General features: G+C 45.6%; 1 protein-coding gene across 2 annotated transcripts in view; it reads right to left on the bottom strand.

Annotated features, from left to right (window-relative positions):
- The window catches only part of LOC122564928 (adenylate kinase isoenzyme 1-like), a 172,292-nt gene that overhangs the window by 67,691 nt on the left and 82,341 nt on the right, over positions 1-22,260 (bottom strand). Inside the window, exon 8 of one of the 2 annotated variants that reach the window (XM_043720421.2) lies at positions 19,530-19,600. In XM_043720421.2, coding sequence (XP_043576356.1) covers positions 19,530-19,600 — 71 coding nt within the window. Of the gene's footprint in view, positions 1-2,064; positions 2,191-19,529; positions 19,601-22,260 lie in introns of those variants that run through there. The other variant, XM_043720423.2, reaches the window with a different exon arrangement.

Raw genomic sequence — 22,260 nt, 5'->3', positions numbered from 1 at the left:
TACAGAATGTAGCGTGTGCAACAAGATAAAGCTTCCTTCTTCCTCTCAATCTCTGATTACAGCTTTTGAGGTTTTAGCTCATATATCTCCACAAAGTTTAAATGCTGGCAGGTTTCTCACTGCTTCAGTGCTGTAGGATTCCTCTAAAGGACCATCTAGCTAAGGCCCTTTTGTGAGTCAGTAATTAGTCTCACTCTCACTGCCCCTCAGGTCAGGGGGTGGTGGGTTCAAGTCCAATCTGGAAACTCATGTATATTGGGAAGACCTCATTGATGGTGATAGAACATAGAACATTTCAGCTCTGTACAGGCCCTTCAGCCCCTCGATGTTTCACCAACCTGTGGAACCAACCTGAAGCCCATCTAACCTACACAATTCCATTCTCGCCCGTATGCCTATCCAATGACCATTTAAATGCCTTTAAAAGGTGGCGAGTGTATGACTGTTGCAGGCAGTGTGTTCCATGCCCTTACTACTCGGAGTAAAGAGCTGGCTCAAGACTGATGGATTCTCCTCAAACTATATATTTCTGTTTTCTTAAATTATTTTAAATGGTGCCGTATCGAGGCCACAAATGAAAGCTTTTCCCTGTGTTTTACTGTATCCTTACTGTAAAATACACCTGACAATAAAATCAGTCATACTGTCCAGGCTGCCGATAGAGCAAGGTATGAATCGATGAGAATACACAGTGGGAGGCCTTGTTGCTATTTATCCCTCAGCAGAAAATCTTTCAGAAAATCAGTAAAAGATGTTGTAAAAAGAAACGGCCATTTTTTTCCCTTTCAGATGCTAACCTTTTATGAAACTCATCTTTTGGTTCTTTGGGGATGTTGGTGTGGGGAGAGAGAGTGCAGGAAGGTGATGGGTGTTGGAGTAGGGGTATGAAACTGGGGCAGGAGGAGGAAGGGAGCAAGAGAGGGAGAGGATCAAGTACTGTGGGCATGGGCGGATTGGTTAAGGCACATGGCATGTGGGCAAGGGGAAATGGAAATGGGCAGGTAGATGTGGAATTGGGTGCGTGTGAAGAAAGGGGATATCTCTGTATCCAAAAAGCTATACATCTCAAAGTACAGGTAGTGAATCATCATTGACTTGGATAAAGAGGAAGGATAAAGAGAAAACTCTGAAATGACTGAGGAGATATCCTATAAGGAGAAGTTGGCAGAGCTGGTATTAGGAACAGGTGAGTAAGCTATGGAAGTGAGCTGCCAGAGGAAGTGGTGGAGGCTGGTATAGTTCCAACATTTAAAAGGCATCTGGGTGGGTATATGAATAGGAAGGGTTTAGAGGGATATGGGCCAAGTGCTGGCAAATGGGATTAGGTTAATTAAGGATATCTGGTTGGACGGGTCAAACCAAAAGGGCAGTTTACATGTAGTATATCTCTGTGACTCTAAGTTAAACCCTTTTCTCAAAAGGGGAGAGTGCATCTACATCTATTGAAAAGTACGTTCCTAATGCATAACCTTTCTGATCTAGGGGTCAGGCTAAAAACCCCTGATTTAAACTGAAATGTACATCTCCACAAAACAAGAGATGGATCAGAAAAACTGCATAGCGAATAAAAAAGAACTCCACTTGGGTGTGTGTGTATATATATATATTATATATATACATATAAGGTTGGGGGCTGTAGGTGACAGAGACAATATCCGGCTATATTCCCTGACTGAAGCCAGCCTTGTAACACTGAGTGACATTTGTCTAACCCTCATCAGACGCGAGCAGCAGGCACTGAAAGACACTTTAACAGCACGGAATGTGAACACTGCCATGAATGAGAAGCTTTGTCGAACCGTCCTTTCAGCCAAGACAGTGTACGGAGAGGAGCTGGAAAGCCGCACCCGGTGAAAAGGCTGTGGAATAAATGCCTGAAGACAAGGGGCAAGGTCATACGGCTGCTTCCCGCCGGTGAAAGGTGACAGATCCATTTTGCTTTAAAGCGTCTGCTCAACAAGCTGCCTGCCTTTTAATAACCCGGCAGTTAAATGTTCTGGCAAAGTCTACTGAAGCCTCTGCTTGCATTCGGCCGCAAGAAAAGAAAATGAGATGAATATTTACCAAAGAGCGCCTTTTAAATGGAAACACGTCTCCTGGTCTGGGTCAAGCTGCACTTCAGATGGAACTGGCTGGCCCTTATACACCGCCCGAGTCTATATATATATCTCTCTCTCTAGCTGCGGAGGAGAGGGGGGCAGGGCATAGCTCACCAAGGCTGGGTTGAAGCAAGGCGCCTACAGGACAGTAAAGCTGGAGGACTGCAGAAACCCTTCCTCCTCCCTCCCAGGACACTCGCTCCGCCCCCTCTGTCTCTGTCTACACCCCCACCTACCAATACAATACAGCACAAAAGAGTTGAGCAATGCTTGCACTGTTACTCTTCAGGCAGCAGTGGTTGCCTGAGCATTTGTTGTGCCTGGGTTGAGAGCAGCAGCTACAGCCCACCCCCCCAGTCCATTTGCACTGGGCCACATCTTGTGTTTTCAGATTGGCTGGGGGTGGGTGGGGAATGTTCCTGCTGATTGCATCTGGCAGGAATGATACCGTACACGCCCTGCATCTGCTTACATTTTTTTAACCAAAACAAAACCCACAGCCAGTTCACGTTTCTTTAGGAGGATCAGGAACAATTCTCAGAGAAACCTATAAAACTGTAACAGGACTAGACACAGGGTAAAGTCTAGATTAGTGTGGTGCTGGAAAAGCACAGCAGGTCAGGTAGCATCTAGGAGCAGGAAAATCGACATTTCGGGCAAAAGCCCTTCACACAGTAAAGGCAGGAAGAATGACCAGGGGAGTCCTGAACCAGGGGGTGGGTCACAGTTTAAGGATGGAATCAACTAGGCAAAAGTGAGGACTGCATATGCTGGAAACCAGATTATAGATCAGTGTGGTGCTAGGAAAAGTACAGCAGGTCAGGCAGCATCTGAGAAGCAGGAAAACCGACGTTTTGGGCAAAAGCCCCTCATCAGGTATAAGGATACTGGGTGGGCCATTTCAGTCTGAGATTAGGAAAAATGACAGCAATCTGGGTTTGTTCAATATATCATTTCAGTTGCATGACACTGTGATCTTTTGCTATAAATTCTGTATCTTATGATCCTGCTCCACAGCTTCCTGATGAAGGGACAGTGCTCCGAAAGCTAGAGCTTCCAAATAAACCTGTTGGACTATAACCTGGTGTTGTGTGATTTTTTAACTTTGTCCATCCCAGTCCAACATTGGCATCTCCACGTCATTCGCCCAGAGAGAGTGGGGAGCCTGTGGAATTCTCTGCCATAGAAAATGGTCGAGGCCAAAACATTGAATGTTTTCAAGATGGAGTTATGTGTAAGGATATAAACATCAGAACATAAGAGTTAGGAGCAGGAGTAAGAGCAAGTGATCACAGATGCTGGAATCTGTACTTAAAATAAAAAGTGCTGGAGATCACAGTGGGTCATGCAGCATCCATGGAGGGAAGGCCAGCTAATGTTTTGAGTCAGATAAATCTTCAGCGGAGCTGATGTGAAGTGGGACATTCAATCCTTCAAGCCCGCTCTGCCACTTGACCTGATTGTGGCTGATGTCATCTCAGTCTCAACTTCACTCTCTTGTTGCTCCCCACAACCTTTCAACCCATTGCTATTTAAAACTCTGGAGTCTATCTCCTTCCTAAATTTACTCGATGTCCCAGCATCCATTGCACTCTGTGTAATGAATTCGACAACCTTTTGAAAAAAATAACTTCTCCTCATCTCTGTTTTAAATCTGCCAGCCCTTATCCTAAACCTAAGACCTCTCATTATACAGTGCTCCACATGAGAAAAACATATTTTCTACTACTGTGTTGTCAATCTCCTCTAGCATCTTACATACCTCAATTAGATCTTAGTTCTTGGGTTAAAGAGATCAAAGGGAGAAAGCAGGAACCCCAGGTTCCTGAGTGGGGTAATCAATGATGATCAGATTGAATGGCCAAGCAAACTCGAACGGGGCAAACTCATGGGGCAGCATGGTGGCTCAGTGGTAAGCACTGCTGACTCAGAGCACCAGGGACCCAGGTTTCATTCCAGCCTCGGGTGACTGTCTATGTGGAGTTTGCACGTTCTCCGCGTGTCTGCATGGGTTTCCTCCGGGTGCTCCGGTTTCCTTGCACAATCCAAAGATGTGCAGGTCAGGTGAACTGGCCGTGCTAAAATGCCCATAGGGTTCAGGGATGTGTAGGTTGGGTGCATTAGTTAGGGGTAGATTTAGGATAATAAGGTAGCAGCATGGGTTTGGGTAGGTTACTCTTCGGAGGGGCCGAAGGGCCTGTTTCCACACTGTAGGGATTCTAACTTCTAAACATTTCGAAGTTTCTATGAACTGGCAAATGCAGGTTTCTATGTCAGTAAGAGTGAACTAGGAAGGTAGGGAGGTGATGTGAGATGAAAGTGATTATCCTTTCTAAAGTTTCAATTTGAATGTACCTGATTTCTCTTTCTGTTTTTATTCCGTTGAGAGACAGCAATATGGAGCCAGTGAAATTACAGCTTTTGCATCATCTGACCCCAAAATAACTCTTAAGCAGATGCCGGAACTCACTAGCAACAACACGCATACTGTTTATACCATACAGTAAAACATCATTAGCTTATTTTACAAAGCCATGGGGTATATTGTTGCAATATTTCCCTTTGAGGTTTGATTGCTGTGAAACTGGAAACAGTACTAATTAATCTCTGTGGATTCAAGAACTTTTGTAAGAGAAAATGATTTACACCTTTCTCAAAATCCTATCCCATAATAGGCTCATTTAGATTTTAGCCCTGTTTTCACTGACTTCCACTCATTAATCCCACACCCAAAAAGAAATGCAAATTCTAAACTTCTGGATCCTCATGGACCTGGGTCACCAACATTTTAGGAAGGATAGGGGGCTCTTGTAAAGACCTGGCTGCATTTCCCAACCTTGTTTTGTATTTAAAATGTGTGTCATTCTAATTTATTGAGTGGCTCCAGAAATCTGAGAATATAGTTACACAGAGGGAACGGAGGGAAAGGTTTTTTTTTAACCTTTGAGATAAAAGGAGATTTAATAAAAGGTGCTCAAATGTTGATGCGTTTAGAGTAAATAAAGAAAAAAAAATGTTTCCAATAATGGCAGGATTGAGAAAGAGTTGATTGGCAAAACTGCCAGAGACAACATAAAAAGAAACATTTTTATGCAATGAACTGTTTGAATTTGGAAAACACTCATGAGCTGCTGGAAACAGACTCAATAGCAGCCTTCAAAAGTGAGTTAGAAAATACTTGCAGGAGAAGGAAATGCAGGGATGTGGTAAGAGCAGGGAATGAGATTGATTGTTCTCCCAAAGAGCTGGCATAGATTCAATGGGCTGAGTTACCTCTTTCTGTGCTGTACAATGATTGAGCAAATCTGACAATCACCGGGCATGCCTACACTTACAACAACTGCATCGGATGAACTCAATTAATTCAGCATAAAGCACGGATAGCACAGTGTTGTGCACACAGATCATAAGCCCAGAACACTTTTGAAATCGCTGACCTTTACATTACAACATGTGAAAAGGGAAACACAGCTACAGAAATGACTGCAGATGTAAATTGTGTGGCTGTCTGGGGAAAGAGAGAGAAAGTGAGTGAGAGAGAGAGAGAGCCTAGAATGTCACACCTGATGAGTGCCAAAGATGTTTTAAAGGAATATACTTAAAGATGAGATATGCACGACAAACCTGTGCTTACAATTTCAAAGTTAAAAATCACACAACACCAGGTTATAGTCCAATAGGTTTAATTGGAAGCACTAACTTTCGGAGAGCCGCTCCTTCATCAGGTGCTTTCTCTCCACAGATACTGAGTTTCTCCAGCAATTTCGGTTTTAATTCAACCCTGGTCTGTATATGATAATGGAAGAAGGTATGCTAGCTAGAGTTCATGTGTGAGATTGCTGGGATGGTCATGGTCAAAGAATCAAACACTAGTCACCTAATGAAGGAGCGGTGCTCCAAAAGCTAGTGCTTCCAATTAAACCTGTTGGACTATAACCTGGTGTTGTGTGATTTTTAACTTTGTGCACCCCAGTCCAATACCGGCATCTCCAAATCATTACAATTTCAAGATTGTCAGGAAGAGAGCTGGCAGTGAGATGAGAAGGAACCTCTTTACTCAGAGAGTTGTGAGGATTTAGAATGTGTTGCCTCTGAGAGTGGAAGTGGCAGATTCCATAGGAGGTTTCTAAAGAGGGCTGAATGTATATTTAAAAATGAATAAGTTGGAGGGCTACAGAGATAAAGCTGGACAATGGGATTAGATGGGTGGCTGTTTCAGGAGCTGGTACAGACATGATGGGTCAAATGGCCTTCCCTGTACTGTAAAGTTCTATGATTCTAACTGAACTGTAACTGTGTGGGATTGTCTGACTATGAATATAATGGAAGTAAAAATAGCAGCCTGGGTGAGAGTTTTTTTTGAGTCTCCCCTTTCAAGAATTGACAAGACTAGGGATTAAAAACCAATTCAAGTTCTGATGAAGGGTCACTGGACTTTAAAAATGTTAACTGTGCTTTCTCTCCACAGATACTGAGTTTCTCCAGCAATTTCTCTTTTAATTCAACCCTGGTCTGTATATGCTAATGGAAGAAGATATGCTAGCTAGAGTTCAAGTGTGAGAGTGCTAGGATAGTCACGGTTGAAGAATCAAACATTAATCACCTCTGCATGGCAGGTAAAGGAATGTCTCACTCCCAGTGCTGGAAGCTAGCCATCAAGCCAGTCAAAACCAAACAGGATAAAAGGATTTCATCTAACCTACAAAACTAAGAATCAAATACTCAACTATTGATGTTCCACCACTCTACTCTTCCAGAATGACCCACAGAAACCAATCCATACATGTTTTATCTTTCTCAGAGTCATTTTTCATTTCTAATCTGTGTGTGTATGTGTTGTATTCTTATTCCTTCTCACGTTTAGTAACTGATAAACTCATTCTTTTGCTCTGATCCTCTGTTAATTGCCGTTGTTGTGACTAACTGAGGGGGGTGGGGCAGGTGAATAAAGAAGGGGAACCAGTTTGTCCTTCCTTGACAATTGCTGAAGAATTTGGAGCATCGCATGTGGAACCATGATAACATGGGAAAGCCTGGCTAGAGTCTGGTTCTAATTATGGTGTGTGAGTGCACTGTTGCCAAACCTGCTTTGCAGCTGGGAGGAAGGTTCCCCTTACAATGGATTCACAATCCGGACCATTCCAACTGTAGGGTCTCTGAGCTCAAGGACATCAGGGAAGACAACAGGAGTTCCACCAAGCAGCTCAAATCTTAATTTTTCTACCGATTCACTCTCTTTCCCCAAAGGCTTATCAACTCCCTCATTGATTCATAGACATGTACAACACAGAATGAGTCCAATCGGCCTTTCATGTCCACACCAGTTAACAAAAATCTGACTACACTAATTTCATTTCTCAGCTCTTGACTCATAGACCTGGAGGCTATGGCATTGCAAGTGAATATCGAAATACTGCTTCAATGTGACATGATGTTTCTCACACAGCCACCCTTTCAGGCAGTAAGTTCCAGGCTCCCATTACCATTTTGGGGAGAGATAGAAATCTCCTCAATTACCTCTTAGCCTTCTACCTCCTATCCTAAATCTAAGTTTTCATGGTAATCTCAGTCGGGGTAGGAATTGAACTGTTGGTGTGACTCTATGTTGCAAACTAGCTGTCCAGCCAACTGAGCTAAATCAACCCCCTATCCATGATATTAACCAAGTATGAAATACAACCAGAACAGGAGAAATGAGCATTTGTTTCCAGTGGTCAATATGCACTTCGAAGGCTTTCAGTGTAACTTGGACTCAAAGAGTTGACATTTGCCATCTTCTATTTTTGGAGTAAGGCAGGAGGCATTCAGGTTGTGACCCTGAGTAAGACAGACAAGTTCCTTTAGACTCAGTATTTGCGAAGTCCTCTCGCATTACTGAACCAGTCACTGAAGAATGATAGCAGCAGGTGGCCCATTTTACTGAAGCTCAGGGCGTCTTAGAATGTTGTAGTTAGCAGTATCGAGTTTCTTAAATCAGGAACACGAGTGAGGTTAGGCTCAAAGGTGGTGGGGACAGAGCAATGTCATGGCTAGATGAGCACAGTGCATTGGTGCTGAACTGTGTTACAGCAGTGGGGCTGGAGAAAGGTTCAATCCTCTTCAACACTGAGCCTCCCATTTCAATGTCACTATCAAAGAGACAAGTTCCATGCCCACTGAAAGACTTGCATTTATACAGCGCCTTTTATTACCCACAGCACTTCTGAATTGTAAGGATGGTTGTGGCGTAGGAAAATACCATTGACAATTTTCCCACGGCAAGTTCCCACATTTAGAAATGTGCTAATGATTAATTAACTTACTTTTCCCAAGGGTTAAATATTGCTGACCCAGGCAGCAGTGTTCTGGCGCCTTTTACATCCATCTGACAGAGCAGACAAGGCCTCAGTTCAGCACTTCCAACAGTGCAATATTCCCTCAGTACAGTACCAGATTGCCAGCATGGATTTACATGCTCAGGTATCTGCAACAAGGCATGAACTGAAAGACTTTGATCTCAGAAGCCAGGAACCCTTAACAAACAGGGAAATATCCTTGAGATATTCACAAGTCTTCAGACTACAGGCTCAGGGTACAAGGTCAGAAGTCACATGACACTGGGTTATAGTCCAACAGGTTTATTTGAAATCACAAACTTTCAGCGTGCTACCCCTTTGTCAGATGAAGTGAATTCACCTGATGAAGGGGCAGTGCTTTGAAAGCTTGTGATTTTAAATAAACCTGTTGGACTATAACCCAGTGTCATGTGACTTCTGACCTTATCCTCCCAGTGCAACACTGGCACCCCACAATATGGCTCAGGGGAGTTACAGGACTGGAGACTGAACAGTGTAAAGTTTAGGTAGATTGGGGGAAAAGATTAAGGACGGTTCAACCCGTTATTATTGGCCTCTTATGTGCCGAACAAGAATTTACAAGAAATGAGGAAAATGGAAGATTGGTTTCTTTAGAAATACAAATGTAAAGGGTAGGAAACCCATCCCAAACCACCCAGGCTGGTGGTGTTCTGTGGACTCAAGCTCTTCAAAAGCTGCTGAACGGATTTTCAAGATGTGCTGACAAGATACATTGGGAGACGGTAGCCCTTGACTTTAGGCAAACATTCCCTCACATTCTCACCATGATTGCCAATCTGTTTGACTGGGTGAGTTTGTCATAAAGGATACATTTTCCTTATGTGTACCAACTGGGGCCTGTTTAATGAAGTCTGTCAGATTTTGCCTGTTGGTTTTGACACCCACTCAGTTTGGTTGAAAGGTGTTTTATCGTTTATCAAACAATAATCATAAGTGTTTCTCTTCTGTCCTATTCTTCTTCATCGTATGCGCACTCCCAACTCTGATGGGGTTGCACAGTGGCTCAGTGGTTAGCACTGCTGCCTCACAGCGCCAGGGACCCAGGTTCAATTCCAGCCTCAGACAACTATCTGTGTGGAGTTTGCACATTCTCCCCATGTCTGCGTTGGTTTCCTCCGGGTGCTCCGGTTTCCTCCCACAATCCAAAGATGTGCAGGTCAGGTGAATTGGCCAAACCAAAAGCCCATAATGTTCAGTAATGTGTAGGTTAGGTGCCTTAGTTAGGGGAATGGTTCTGGGAGGGATGGTCTTCAGATGGTCGGTGTGGACTTGTTGGGCCAAGCTTCCTGTTTCCACACTGTAATGATTCGATTCTATTCTATGATGGCTTTGACTATTAGGGTTGTGCGGTCTCCTAGCATTGAGGTTGCCAACTGCCCAGGATTGGCGCTGATCTCTCGGACACAGCTGAGAGAGCTCCCTGGAGAGAATCCATTGGTGACAAACGATGTTCCGTAAGAGCTAATGGACGTTTTTCAGGCTGGGGTAGGGTTTATAGTGCTAGGAGTCATTATTAGGACTGTTACTTTTCCCGATATATATTAATGATCCAGACCTTGGCGTATGGGTGCAATGTCAATGTTTGCAAATGATACAAAACTTGGACACATTGTAAACTGCGAGCATTGTATAACTTTGAAAGGGCATTGAATTTCGGAGCCATGAGGTCACATTGCAGCTGTACAAAACTCTGGTGCGGCTACACTTGGAGTACTGTGTCGAGTTCTGCTCGCCGCATTATCGGAAGGATGTGGAAGCTTTGGAACGGGTGCAGAGGATGCTGCACCAGGATGCTGCCTGGTATGGAGGGAAGGTCTTATGAAAAAAGGCTGAGGGACTTGAGGCTGTTTTTGTTAGCGAGAAGAAGGTTGAGAGGTGACTTAGTCGAGACATACAAGATGATCAGAGGATTAGATACGGTGGATAGTGAGAGCCTTTTTCCTCGGATGGTGATGGCTAGCATGAGGGGACATAGCTTTAAATTGAGGGGTGATAGATATAGGACAGATGTCAGAGGTAGGTTCTTTACTCAGAGAGTAGTAAGGGTGTGGAATGCCCTGCCTGCAACAGCAGTACACTCCCCAACTTTAAGGGCATTTAAGTGGTCATTGGATAAATATATGGATGATAATGGAATAATGTAGGTTAGATAGGATTCAGATTGGTTTCACAGGTCAGTGCAACATCGAGGGCTAAAGGGCCTGTACTGCGCTGGAATGTTCTATGTTCTTATCTGATGGAGTGAGCATACAGGTGGCAGACAATAGGAGGCGATGCTCTTTGATAGACCATGGAAAGACAGTATAAAATATAGGGTCCTTCTCAAAACAGCATGGAAAAGCAAAGGAACCTGTGTGTGCATACATCATTACAGGTAGCAGGACAGGTAGAGAGCAGTTATTAAAGCACACAATATCTCAGGATTTATTAATGGGGCATAGAGTACAAGGGCACAGAGGTGACACTGAACTTGTTTGGCCTCAGTTGGAGTATCATGTACAGACCTGGGTATGACATTAGTCCAAAGATGTGCAGGTTCAGGTGGATTGGCTATGCTAAATTGCTCAGTGTTCAGATATGTGCAGGCTAGGTGGGTTAGCCATGGGAAATGCAGGGTTACAGAGGAAGGGCAGGGGGTTCGGTCTGGGTGTAGCTTTTCAGACACTCTGTGTGGACTTGATGGGCTGAATGACCTGCTTCCACAATGTAGGGATTCTCCGATTCTATAGGAATGATGTGAATGCATTGGACAGAAGGCAGAAGAATGGGTCTGAGGGGTGAAAAACTTCAATTATGAGGATAGTTTGGAGAAGAGACATCATATAATCCCTACAGTGAGGAAGCAGACCATTCGGCCTACCGAGTCCGCACCAACCCTCCGAAGAACATCCCACCCCTTTGCCCAGTGAGCAGTTAAGGTCTGGAATACCCTGCCTGGAAATGTGGAGGAGGCTGGTTCAAATTGAAGCAATCGAGAGGGTATTAGACAATTATTGAAAGCAAAACAATATGGAGGGTTACAGGCAGGAGAATGCCATTTGGTGAGAAGCTCATTTGGACAGACAGTGCAGACGCGATGGGACGAATGGCCTCTGTCGGCATCGTAACAATTCTGTGTTTCTGTTGAGAAAACCTCCAGCAACCTCATGACAGTGTGTGCTTTCCGAACTGGGTGAGGCCTACTCAGATTGTTTCCCTTAGAAACCTCAGAAACCACTCACAAAGTGGTGCGGCAGTGACAGTGGTTTCTCTGCTGGTGGTTCATGAGTTCATTGTTGCCAGGCAACGCGTGTGTGCATATTAGAGTTGAAATGGAACCACAGAGTATGATCATAGGCAAGGATGTTTCATTCACGGGCAGCAGAGAGTTTGGAGAATTACTCCTTTATTTGTGCTAAAAATAATATGCTATTTTGTTTCTGTTTGTTGGCTTCATGATTCCTTTCCTTTCAACCGAGACGTGGGTCATGGCTCATGGCCTATAGCACAGAGATTGGAAACAGAGACAACAACAACTTATCTTCATATAGCACCTTTAATGGCTCTGGTCAGAGCACATTTGGAGTGTTGTGTGCAATTTTGGGCCCCATATCTCAGGAAGGATGTACTGGCCCTGGATTGGGTCAGTGGAGGTTAACGAGAATGGTCCCAGGAATGAAAAGCTTAACTTTTAAGGAACCTTTGAGGATTCTGGGTCTATACTCGATGGAGACTAGAAGGATGAGGGGGGATCTAATTGAAACTTACAGAATACTGAATGGGCCTGGACAGAGTGGATGTTGGGAAGATGTCCCCTGTGGTAGGAGAGACTAGGACCCAAGGGCACAGCCTTAGAGTAAAGGAAAGACCTTTTAGAACGGAGATGAGGAGAAACGTCTTCAGCCAGGAGAATGGGGAATCTATGGAATTCATTAACACAGAAGGCTGTGGAGGCCAGATCATTGAACATATTTAAGACTGGGATAGATATGTTCTTGATTGTCAAGGGGATCAAGGGTTACAGGGAGAAAGCAGGAGAATGGGGTTGAGAAACTTATCAGCCATGATTGAATGGCAGAGCAGATTTGATGGGCTGAATGGCCTAATTTCTGCTCCTATGTCTCCTTGTGGAATGAACTGCTCCAACACAAATCTGTTATGACTCCGAACCTCATGAGGAGATATCCAAACGCTTGGGGTCAATGAGGTGGATTTTAAGAACTGATTTTATAAGAGGAGAGTGAGGCGGAGAGGCAGGCAGGTTTAGGGAGAGAATTCTAGAGTTCGGTGCCCAGGGCCTGTAGGCACAGTCACCAACAGTGGACCAATAACAGGGAAACGAGGTAAACCAAGGGGAAAAACTGTCTCACCTGTGCAGGAACTCAGGGATTTTTGGTGGGACGTAGGTTTTATTCCCAGCTTGACATCACTCTGATAGGACACCAATGAAAAGTAACATGTAGAGGCGTAAAGCAGGGCAGTAATCTGGAACATGCCACACAGTGCATTGAAGGCCCTTTTAAGTCTCATGTGTGACCATCTTCCAGGATCTGTGCAGTGCAGAGTGCAGATAGCGATGAAAACTTAAGACAACTTTGTTAGGATGTAAAAGCCAGCACTGCACCCAATACTCTCACTTTTTGGATTCAGGTTTGGAACATAGGAGCAAAAGTAGGCCATTCAGCCCATTAATCCTGCTCTACCGCTCAATGAGATTGGGTTGTTAGTGCGCCGCAAGAGTCTGAATGAATACAAACTTGGATTTTAAAAGTACATAAGTTGAGGGAGGAAAACAGAAACGGGGCTTGGTCTCAAAGTTTATGTTTCCCAAATGATTCACCCCACCCCCGACTGTGACCCCATAGCATTGCAACCCTGCCCTCACTCAGTGAGCATGTGAGTGCAGGGTAGGTGGGGGGGGAGGGGGGGGGGGCGGGGAAGGGGGTTATCTGAAAGTAGGGGCCTGCTTATAAGTCGGTCATATCTCCATAGTAACCACTTCAGAAGTCTTGGTCCTGCTTGGGACTGGGACTCCCACGTTGGGAAGCATTGGTTCCCACGGAGCAGGACGTGAGTGCAAGATACTGGATGTAGAACACAGGAGGAACAATGAGGGACTTGAAGCAGACTCTGGTAGCACAGAGAAACGGGATAGGCTGCAAAGTTGGGGGGGTGACAGAAGGATGTTCAATTCGACAGCAAGCGATCTCACCAGCCTGGGGAGGTTCCTGCAGCATTGAAATCTTGTAGGTTCCTGCCTTTGTGGGAGAGCTAATGCTCACCTGGGGTGAAATATTCCTGCTACAGTATTTATTCTTCCTCACCCAGGAACTCTGACTCCAGATTTCCAATTCTGCAGGGTCAAGATTAACTCAGCAATGGGAACAAGGGTTGGGGGTGGGTGATTGAACTACCCAACCTGCCCCCTTTCCCCAGTCCCCTGAGATTTAATTTAATAGCTCAATGCAGACTCCTACCCAATGTCAGTTGAGTTAACCTTACCAATAAGAGACACCCACCTGTTGGCATTCAATGTTGTTACCATCCACTGAATCCCCCACTATCAACATCCTGGGGATTATCATTGACAAGAAATGAAACCCACATAAACACAGTGGCTACAAGAGCAGATCTGAGGTAAGGAATACTGTGGTGAGTAACTCACCTCCTGACTCCCAAAGGCCTATCCACCATCTACAAGGCACAAGTCAGGAGTGTGATGGAATACTGCCCACCTGCCTGGATGGGTGCAGCTCCAACAACACTCAAGAAGCTTGACACCATCACTTTGATACAAAGTAGCAGTTTGATAGACACCACATCCACAAACATCCCCTCCCTCCACCACCGACGCTCAGTAGGAGCAGTGTGTACTAGCTACAAGATGCACTGCAGAAGTTCACCAAAGATCCTTAGACAGCACCTTCCAAACCATTGACCACTTCCACCTAGAAGGACAAGGACAGTAGATACATGGGAACACCACCACCTTCAGGTTCCCCTCCGAGCCAGAGTAGCCATGGGCACCCGCATGGGCCCCAGCTATGCCTGCCTCTTCGTAGGGTATGTGGAACAATCCATCTTCCGCAACTACACTGGCCCCACCCCCCATTTTTTCCTCCGCTACATTGATGACTGTATCGGCGCTACCTCGTGCTCCCACGAGGAGGTTGAACAGTTCATCCACTACACTAACACCTTCCACCCCGACCTCAAATTCACCTGGACAGTCTCGGACTCCTCCCTCCCCTTCCTAGACCTTTCTGTTTCTATCTCAGACGACCGAATCAACACGGACATCTACTACAAACCGACCGACTCCCACAGCTACCTGGACTACACCTCCTCCCACCCCGCCCCCTGTAAAAACGCCATCCCATTCTCCCAATTCCTTCGTCTCCGCCGCATCTGCTCCCAGGAGGACCAGTTCAAAATACGCACAACACAGACGGCCTCCTTCTTCAAGGACCGCAATTTCCCCCCCGACGTGATCGACGATGCCCTCCACCGCATCTCCTCCACTTCCCGCTCCTCCGCCCTTGAGCCCCGCCCCTCCAACCGCCACCAGGACAGAACCCCACTGGTCCTCACCTACCACCCCACCAATCTCCATGTACAGCGCATCATCCGCCGTCACTTCCGCCACCTCCAAATGGACCCCACCACCAAGGATATATTTCCCTCCCCTCCTCTATCAGCTTTCCGTAGAGACCACTCCCTCCGCGACTCCCTCGTCAGATCCATACCCCCCACCAACCCAACCTCCACTCCCGGCACCTTCCCTTGCAACCGCAGGAGGTGCAACACTTGCGCCCACACCTCCCCCCTCACTTCTCTCCAAGGCCCCAAAGGAAACTTCCATATCCGCCACAGATTCACCTGCACCTCCACCCACATCATCTACTGCATCCGCTGCAGCCGGTGTGGCCTCCTCTATATTGGGGAGACAGGCCGCCTACTTGCGGAGCGATTCAGAGAGCACCTCTGGGCCACCCGGACGAACCAACCCAACCACCCTGTAGCACAGCATTTCAACTCCCCCTCCCACTCCACCGAGGATATGCAGGTCATTGGACTCATCCACCGCCAAACCACAACAACGCGACGGTCGGAGGAGGAGCGTCTTATCTTCCGACTGGGAACCCTCCAACCACAGGGGATGAACTTGGACTTCACCAGTTTCTTCATCCCCCCTCCCCCCACCTTGTCTCAGCCGAATCCCTCCAGCCCGGCACCGCCTTCCTGACCTGCAGTCTTCTTCTTGACCTCTCCGCCTCCACCCTACTCCGACCTATCACCCTCACCTTGACCTCTTTCCACCTATCACATTTCCAACGCCCCTCCTCCAAGTCCCTCCTCCCTACCTTTTATCTTCTCCTGCTGAACACTCTCTGCTCATTCCTGAAGAAGGGCATGTGCCCGAAACGTCGAATCTTCTGTTCCCTAGATGCTGCCTGACCTGCTGTGCTGTTCCAGCAATAAAGTTTCAACTTTGATCTCCAGCGTCTGCAGACCTCACTTTCTCCTTGGAAATATATTGCCATTCCCTCAGCCTCGCTGGGTCAAAATCTTGGAATTCCCTCCCTAATGGTATTGTGGGTCAACCCACAGCAGGTGGACTGCAGCGGTTCAAGAAGGCAGTTCACCCCCACCTTCTCAAGGGGCAACTCAAGAGGGATGGGTAATAAAAGCTGGGCCCAGCCCATGTTGCCCATGCCACACAACTGAATTTTTAAAAATGCTGACAAGAATGCCATCAAACAAAAGCATGGCAGTGGGCCACATCAGGAGATATGAGGTTAGGTGGCTAAAAGCCTGGGCAAAAAGGTAGTCATTAACCTACACTGTTGCAATGCCACAGATCCCTAACAGCACGTTAGGCCCTACAGGGGTCCAAGTGGGTAGCTGACCACCACCTTCTCAAGGGCAGTTAGGAAAAGAAGTGTAGAAAGAAAGACGGGTGAGCCCTGGCATCAAGGGTAGCCCCAGTGAAAATCCTGAGCGGCCCTCACTGTAACCAGATGGAGAAATATCACTAACACTGCCATCTAGCCCTTAGTAGGAGCTATTACAACATTGTAAGCTCATGATCAATATTTAAAAAGGAGATATTTGAGCCCAAATGCCTCCTAATAATTTTACCACAAAAGGTGCTGACATTTTCTTCTAAATTATCAACAAAAGTGATTGCAATATTCAAGTTTACTTTTCAAGCTATAGCTTTGATAAATACCCTGTCATGTACCAACATTGAATGTGCTGCATGGTGAATAGCCAATTAAGTATCAAGACCTTATACACCTCCTGGGTCGAGAGCTATTAGCCCACATGGACCAGATGTTAAGTTCATAAAGTGCCAGGTTCTATAACTTAACTCTATTTCATGTTTAAGTAATTAGTTCAGACACCCAGAAATGTGCATCCTTAAAGTGCCCGTCTTAATGTTGAAAAACTTCCAAACACACTTTGCACAAGAATACTCAAACTAAGTATGGCATGGAGCTACATAAGGAGATATGAGCTCAGCTGATCAAATGCTTGGTCAAGAGGGTAGGCTTCAAGGAGCGTCTAAAAATGAGGCAGCAAGTTATAGTGAGGGATTTCTTAACTTAGGGATCTCAGGCAACTGAAAGCACAACCACTAATGGTGGACTGACTAAAATTGGGAATTTGCAAGAGACCAATAGAGGATCACAGATATCGTGGAGGATCATAAAGTGAGAAGGATCCAGAGTCAATGTTAAGTCAGTGAACACAAGGGAGCAGGTGAACCAGACTTGGATTTGAGTGAGAACATGCACTCAAGTTTGTGGACTGTGAAAATGGCTGGCCAGTCAGGAAAGCATTGCATAAGGGAATCGGTTTAGCTCCGTTGGCTGGGTTGTTGGCTTACAGAGCAGCGTGATGCCAACAGCATGGATTCAATTCCCATTACTGGTTTGAGGCTATCAACAAGAATTCTCCTTCTCAACCTCTTCCCTCACCTGAGGCCTGGTGGCCCTCAGGCTAAATCACCACTGGCTGCATCTCTTTAATAAGAGAACGATCCCTATGGTCTCATAAGTGTGTACTAGCTACAGGATGCACTGCAGAAATTTATCAACGATCTGGACTATGACAACAATAAGCAATAGATAAATCTAGGGGTAAGGATAATGCAGTCAACACAAATTGGCCTTGAAGAATTTAGACAGTTACTTGTAGAATGTGTACTTTCCTTACCTGTACTGGCTATAACACAATGCTGGCCCCATTGGTTTAGATGGTGCGGCTATTGCACGATTTTCTTATAACGCGAGATCAGACCTATTGTGTTATATTAGAATCGACTTTCTCAAATTGGTGATGAGTTTAACCTGCAAGTCACCACATCTCAGGTGAGGTTGAGAATCTGGGACCTTTCTGATGACCTCAGCTGGTACAGGAATTGAACTCACCTTGTTGAAATTATTGTGCATTGCAAACCAGCTGTCCAGCCAACCGAGCCCCTGAAACAGTGCAATGCAGGTGGGTTTCGGCAATTGTTGACTGGAGGTTGGGACTGAGTTGGATAATGCCACAGACATGGCGATGATGGGAGAATGAAGTCAGGAGTACGTGTTGCACTGGCTAATGGGCGTAAAGTTGATGCAACAAATTTGTAAAGCTGGATTTAAGCTCTTTCAGCTCCTTGTTCAGTTTTCCGTCCTTCCTTTATACTAACAGTCAAATGTTCACCTGTCAGTTTCTGGTAGGCCGTACAGAGATTAGTGTTCAATTACCACAAATAGGCATTGTTGCAATTTTTTAGTATTACATCGTTTAAACATCATACAAAATGGACATGCAAAATCATAGCTTAGGAGATGTTTATTTTGAACATATCCTGTGACATGGTTTGTAGCAATAGTGTGGGGCTATTGGCAAATCCTTTCTTTTTCTGTCACTTTGCTATTTACTCTTTCACTGTTTGCCAAGTGGGCTTTTCTGTTTGCTAGATTCTCCAAGGCTAACACAAAGGGGATTACTTTTGACCAATGTGTTTCAAAGGATAAAGCAAAAGTGATTTAAGGTTGCCGGGAAGTTAAGGCTACACCAACAACAACAGCAACTTGCATTTATTTAGCACCTTTAACACAGTTGAACCTCACAGGAGCAATCCAAACAAACATGATGCGAAGCCCAACATTAGGTCTGATGGCCAAAGGCTTGGACAAAGAGACAGGCTTTCAGGGCTGCCTGAAAGGGGAAAGCGAGGTTAGAGAGGCATAAGGAGGGCCTAGGAACTGAAGGAATGACCGCCAGAGATAGACTGAACCCACCGTTCAGTGCCCACCCACCCTCATGTACCAACTGAAGCAGACTTATTTGCCAATGGCTATGTGGAACTGTCAATGTTATCTCAGCCCCAGTTTGTGCAACATTGCTAGCTTTACCGTAAACCCTCAGCCTGTGTCTCCTTCCAGGCTAAAACCATACTCGTCTCCACGTTTGGCTCTGAGTTGGAAAGTTTTAAGGTTCCCATCCCACCCTATGGACTTGAGCATAAGATGGAGACTGGCACTGCCGTGCATTGAGGGAGTGCAGCACTGTTGGAGGCACAGTTTTTCAGCTCTGACTTAAAGCAGCGGGCCCTCTCAGCCGGGCATAACAGATCCCTCCATGGAAACATATCAAAGAACAGCCAGGGGTGTAATCCTCGATGCCCTGTCCAATATTCAACTGGCAATTGTCAGTGAAATGGATTACCTGCTTGGTACATCTTGCCTGATCACGTGAATCACATTTCACGAATTGGCTGCTGCATCTCCCACGTGACACCAAAGACCATCCTTAAAAGAGCACGGCATTGGAAGAAAGAATTTTGGAAGGTCTTTGAGCTCAGGAAAGAAGCTACAGAAATGCAAATTCTCTTTCTGTCCTTTATCGTTCTGACCCAGTTTTATCCTGGCAGCAGCCCCCAAAAGGGGGAAGGCTGCTGTAGGAAGGACCTGAACTCTCACTCGATCACCTTCCCTGGAGGGTGAGGGGCTGAGACAGCCTCGGGGGGAGGGGCGGGGATCTGACTGTCCAAAGAAGTAGCCTAGGGATTGCCGCAGTAAATGCTATTGCTCACCTGAACATCCGGCCTGTCCCCTTCTCTCGTGTCCCTGTCACAGGCCTGTTGCATCTCCTTCCCAGTCAGCACTGAGGAGAAAGAATAGAACATCAACAGAAAGGTCTGCCAAAATCCAGCAGGTATTTAAAAAAACACTCTCCCTGAAAATCCACGGGTCTACCTCAGCTGTGCAGCTCTGCAAGAAAGGTGTTGTGAAACTTGAAAGGGTGCAGCAAAGATTTATGAGGATGTTGCCAGGGTTGGAGGGTTTGAGCTATAGGGAGAGGTTGAATAGGCTGGAGCTGTCTTCCCTATAGTGTCAGAGGCTGAGGGGTGACTTTATAGAGATTTATAAAATCATGGCGGGCATGGATAGGGTAAATAGCTAAGGTCTTTTCCCTGGGGTGTGGGAGTCCAAAACTAGAGGGAATTGGTTCAGGGTGAGAGGGGAAAGATTTAAAAGGGGCCTAAGGTGCAACACAGAGGATGGTGCATGAATGGAATGAGCTGCCAGAGGAAGTGGTGAAGGCTGGTACAAGTACAACATTTAAAAGGCACTTGGATAGGTACATGAATAGGAAGGCTTTAGAGGGATATGGGCCAAATGCTGGCAAATGGGATTAGATTGGGTTGGGATATCTGGTCAGCATGGACGGGTTGGACCGAAGGGTCTGTGTCCATGCGGTAGAACTCTATGAATCTATTTCAAAAAGAATTCTCTCCATCTGATTAATTTGTCAGTTATTGTATCTTCATAAAGCTTGCTTGAAGTGAGAACATCAGTATAATAGAATCATGCTGTGTTACATCGCACATGGTAATTTTATAGGCCAAGTGTGATCAACAAGCATCTGAGTGTGGACCTGTTGAGCCCTGAAGAACTGTCCCTATGATGTGACTGGATTGTCACTGGAGTGTTAATAATGGTATTATGAGATTCTCCTACAGGGTCTACAAATTCAGCACCATTGACAGATTATGAAATGTTCTCCCCTAGTTATTGCCTTTACACTTGTCAAATGTTGTAATGCACTTCCACATTTTACCAAATAACTACTTCAAAAAATCTAATGCCGGTCTCACCACTGCCCGCCATCTGGATCAATCTTCCTTGAGCTCCCTGGTCATTTGTGGAAGTTACAGTTGGTTATGGTCCCAACCCTCATTCCTCGGACTTCTGCACTTTTCACTCCCTCCTTGTTTTCAGCACTGGATTGGCAGGGGAGGGGGAAAGGGAAGGTTCACTTCAGGCACCAGGATTATTTTATTCTTTCATGGGAGGTGGGCATCACTGTGTCCTTGAACTGAATGGCTTCCTGGGCTATTTCAGAGTGTTCTGTGAGTGGTAATGTGGTGGGTTACACAGCACCCATGCAGAGTGTGAGCAAGCTAATGTTCCGAGTCTAGATGACTCTTCATCAGCTCTGAGGACACATTAGCTTGTTCTCTCTCCATTGATGCCGTCTGATTCAGTGCCTGGTCTTGTTACAGCCTTGGTCTGAATACGGTCAAAAGAGCTGAACTCTTAAAGTGATTCTAAATGGAACCGGGGGTGGGGTGGGGTGGGGGGGAGGTTCAAAGGTTCTCTGTTGCCAGAGAAAAAGCAAGGAGAAATAAGGAGAATGAAAGAGTGAGAGACAGGATAATGAAGGAGAGAAGGATGACTCCATTCTGTTTTTGAATATTCATGATGGATACCACCTGTAGGTTTCAATCTCTGCATCGGCTGCTATCAAGTGCTGTCTAATCTACTCCCCAAATGCAAAGATTACATTTCAGTCTGCTCGATGATGCCACCTTGGGATTCAATCAGAAGGCATTTAAAAAAGTGCCATATTAACGGTGACTGTGGAAAACCAACGTTCCTGGGATGGGGGCAGCACATCGGCAGGGATAGGAGATTGGTTGGCTTACAGGAAGTGGATGGTAGGTGGGAGTACGTCTTTCTCAAATTGGCAGGTTGTAATGAGCCACAGGGATCAGTGCTTGGAGCTCACCCATTTATAATTTATATAAACGACAAAGTGGAAGGGATGGGGGTGTGGTTGCCAAATTAGTGGATGACAGAAGGATAGGCTAGAAGGTAAGTTGTGAAGAGGACATAAGGACGTTACAAAAATATATGGATAAGTTACATTTGGATTAGTGACTGGGCGACATTCTGGCAGATGTAGTATGAGGGATAATGCGAAATTGCCTATTTTGGCAGGAATCTACCATTTAAATGGTGAGGGACTACAGAGCTCTGAGATGCAGAAGGATCTCGGTGTCCTTGTGTATGAATCACCAAAGGTTAACCACTGGTGCAGCAAAACCTTGGGAAAGCAAATGAAATATTATCATTTATTGTGTGGGGAATCGAATCCACAATTACGGAAGTTATGCTTTGGATAAACAGGGCAATCTGGAGTACCGTGTACGATATTACATTAATACACTGGAACAAGTTTGGGAATGGGCAGGGGTTGTTTTATAAGGAAAGCTTGGAGAGACTAGACTTGTAGCTGCTGGAGTTTATAAGTGTAAGAAGCAACTCCATTGAAAGATATGGATTCCTGAGGATTCTTGTTGTGGTAGATGTGGAGAGAATGTTTCCTTTTATGGAAGTATTTAGAACCAGGAGGTCACTGTTTACAAACCAGGGGTCACCCGTTTAAACCAGAGAAGGAGCAGAGTGTTTTCTGTCAGAGAGTACATGTCTTTTGGAAAGCTCCTTCTGAAAAGATGGTGGAAATAGAGCTCTTGAACA

The sequence above is a fragment of the Chiloscyllium plagiosum genome, unplaced genomic scaffold (assembly GCF_037043375.1).
Source record: "Chiloscyllium plagiosum isolate Xiang-an unplaced genomic scaffold, Cpla_swu_hap1 HiC_scaffold_21, whole genome shotgun sequence".
Taxonomy (NCBI): Eukaryota; Metazoa; Chordata; class Chondrichthyes; order Orectolobiformes; family Hemiscylliidae; genus Chiloscyllium; species Chiloscyllium plagiosum.
The sequence above is the reverse complement of the archived record's forward strand: the minus strand, read 5'-3'. Positions and strand labels throughout refer to the sequence as shown.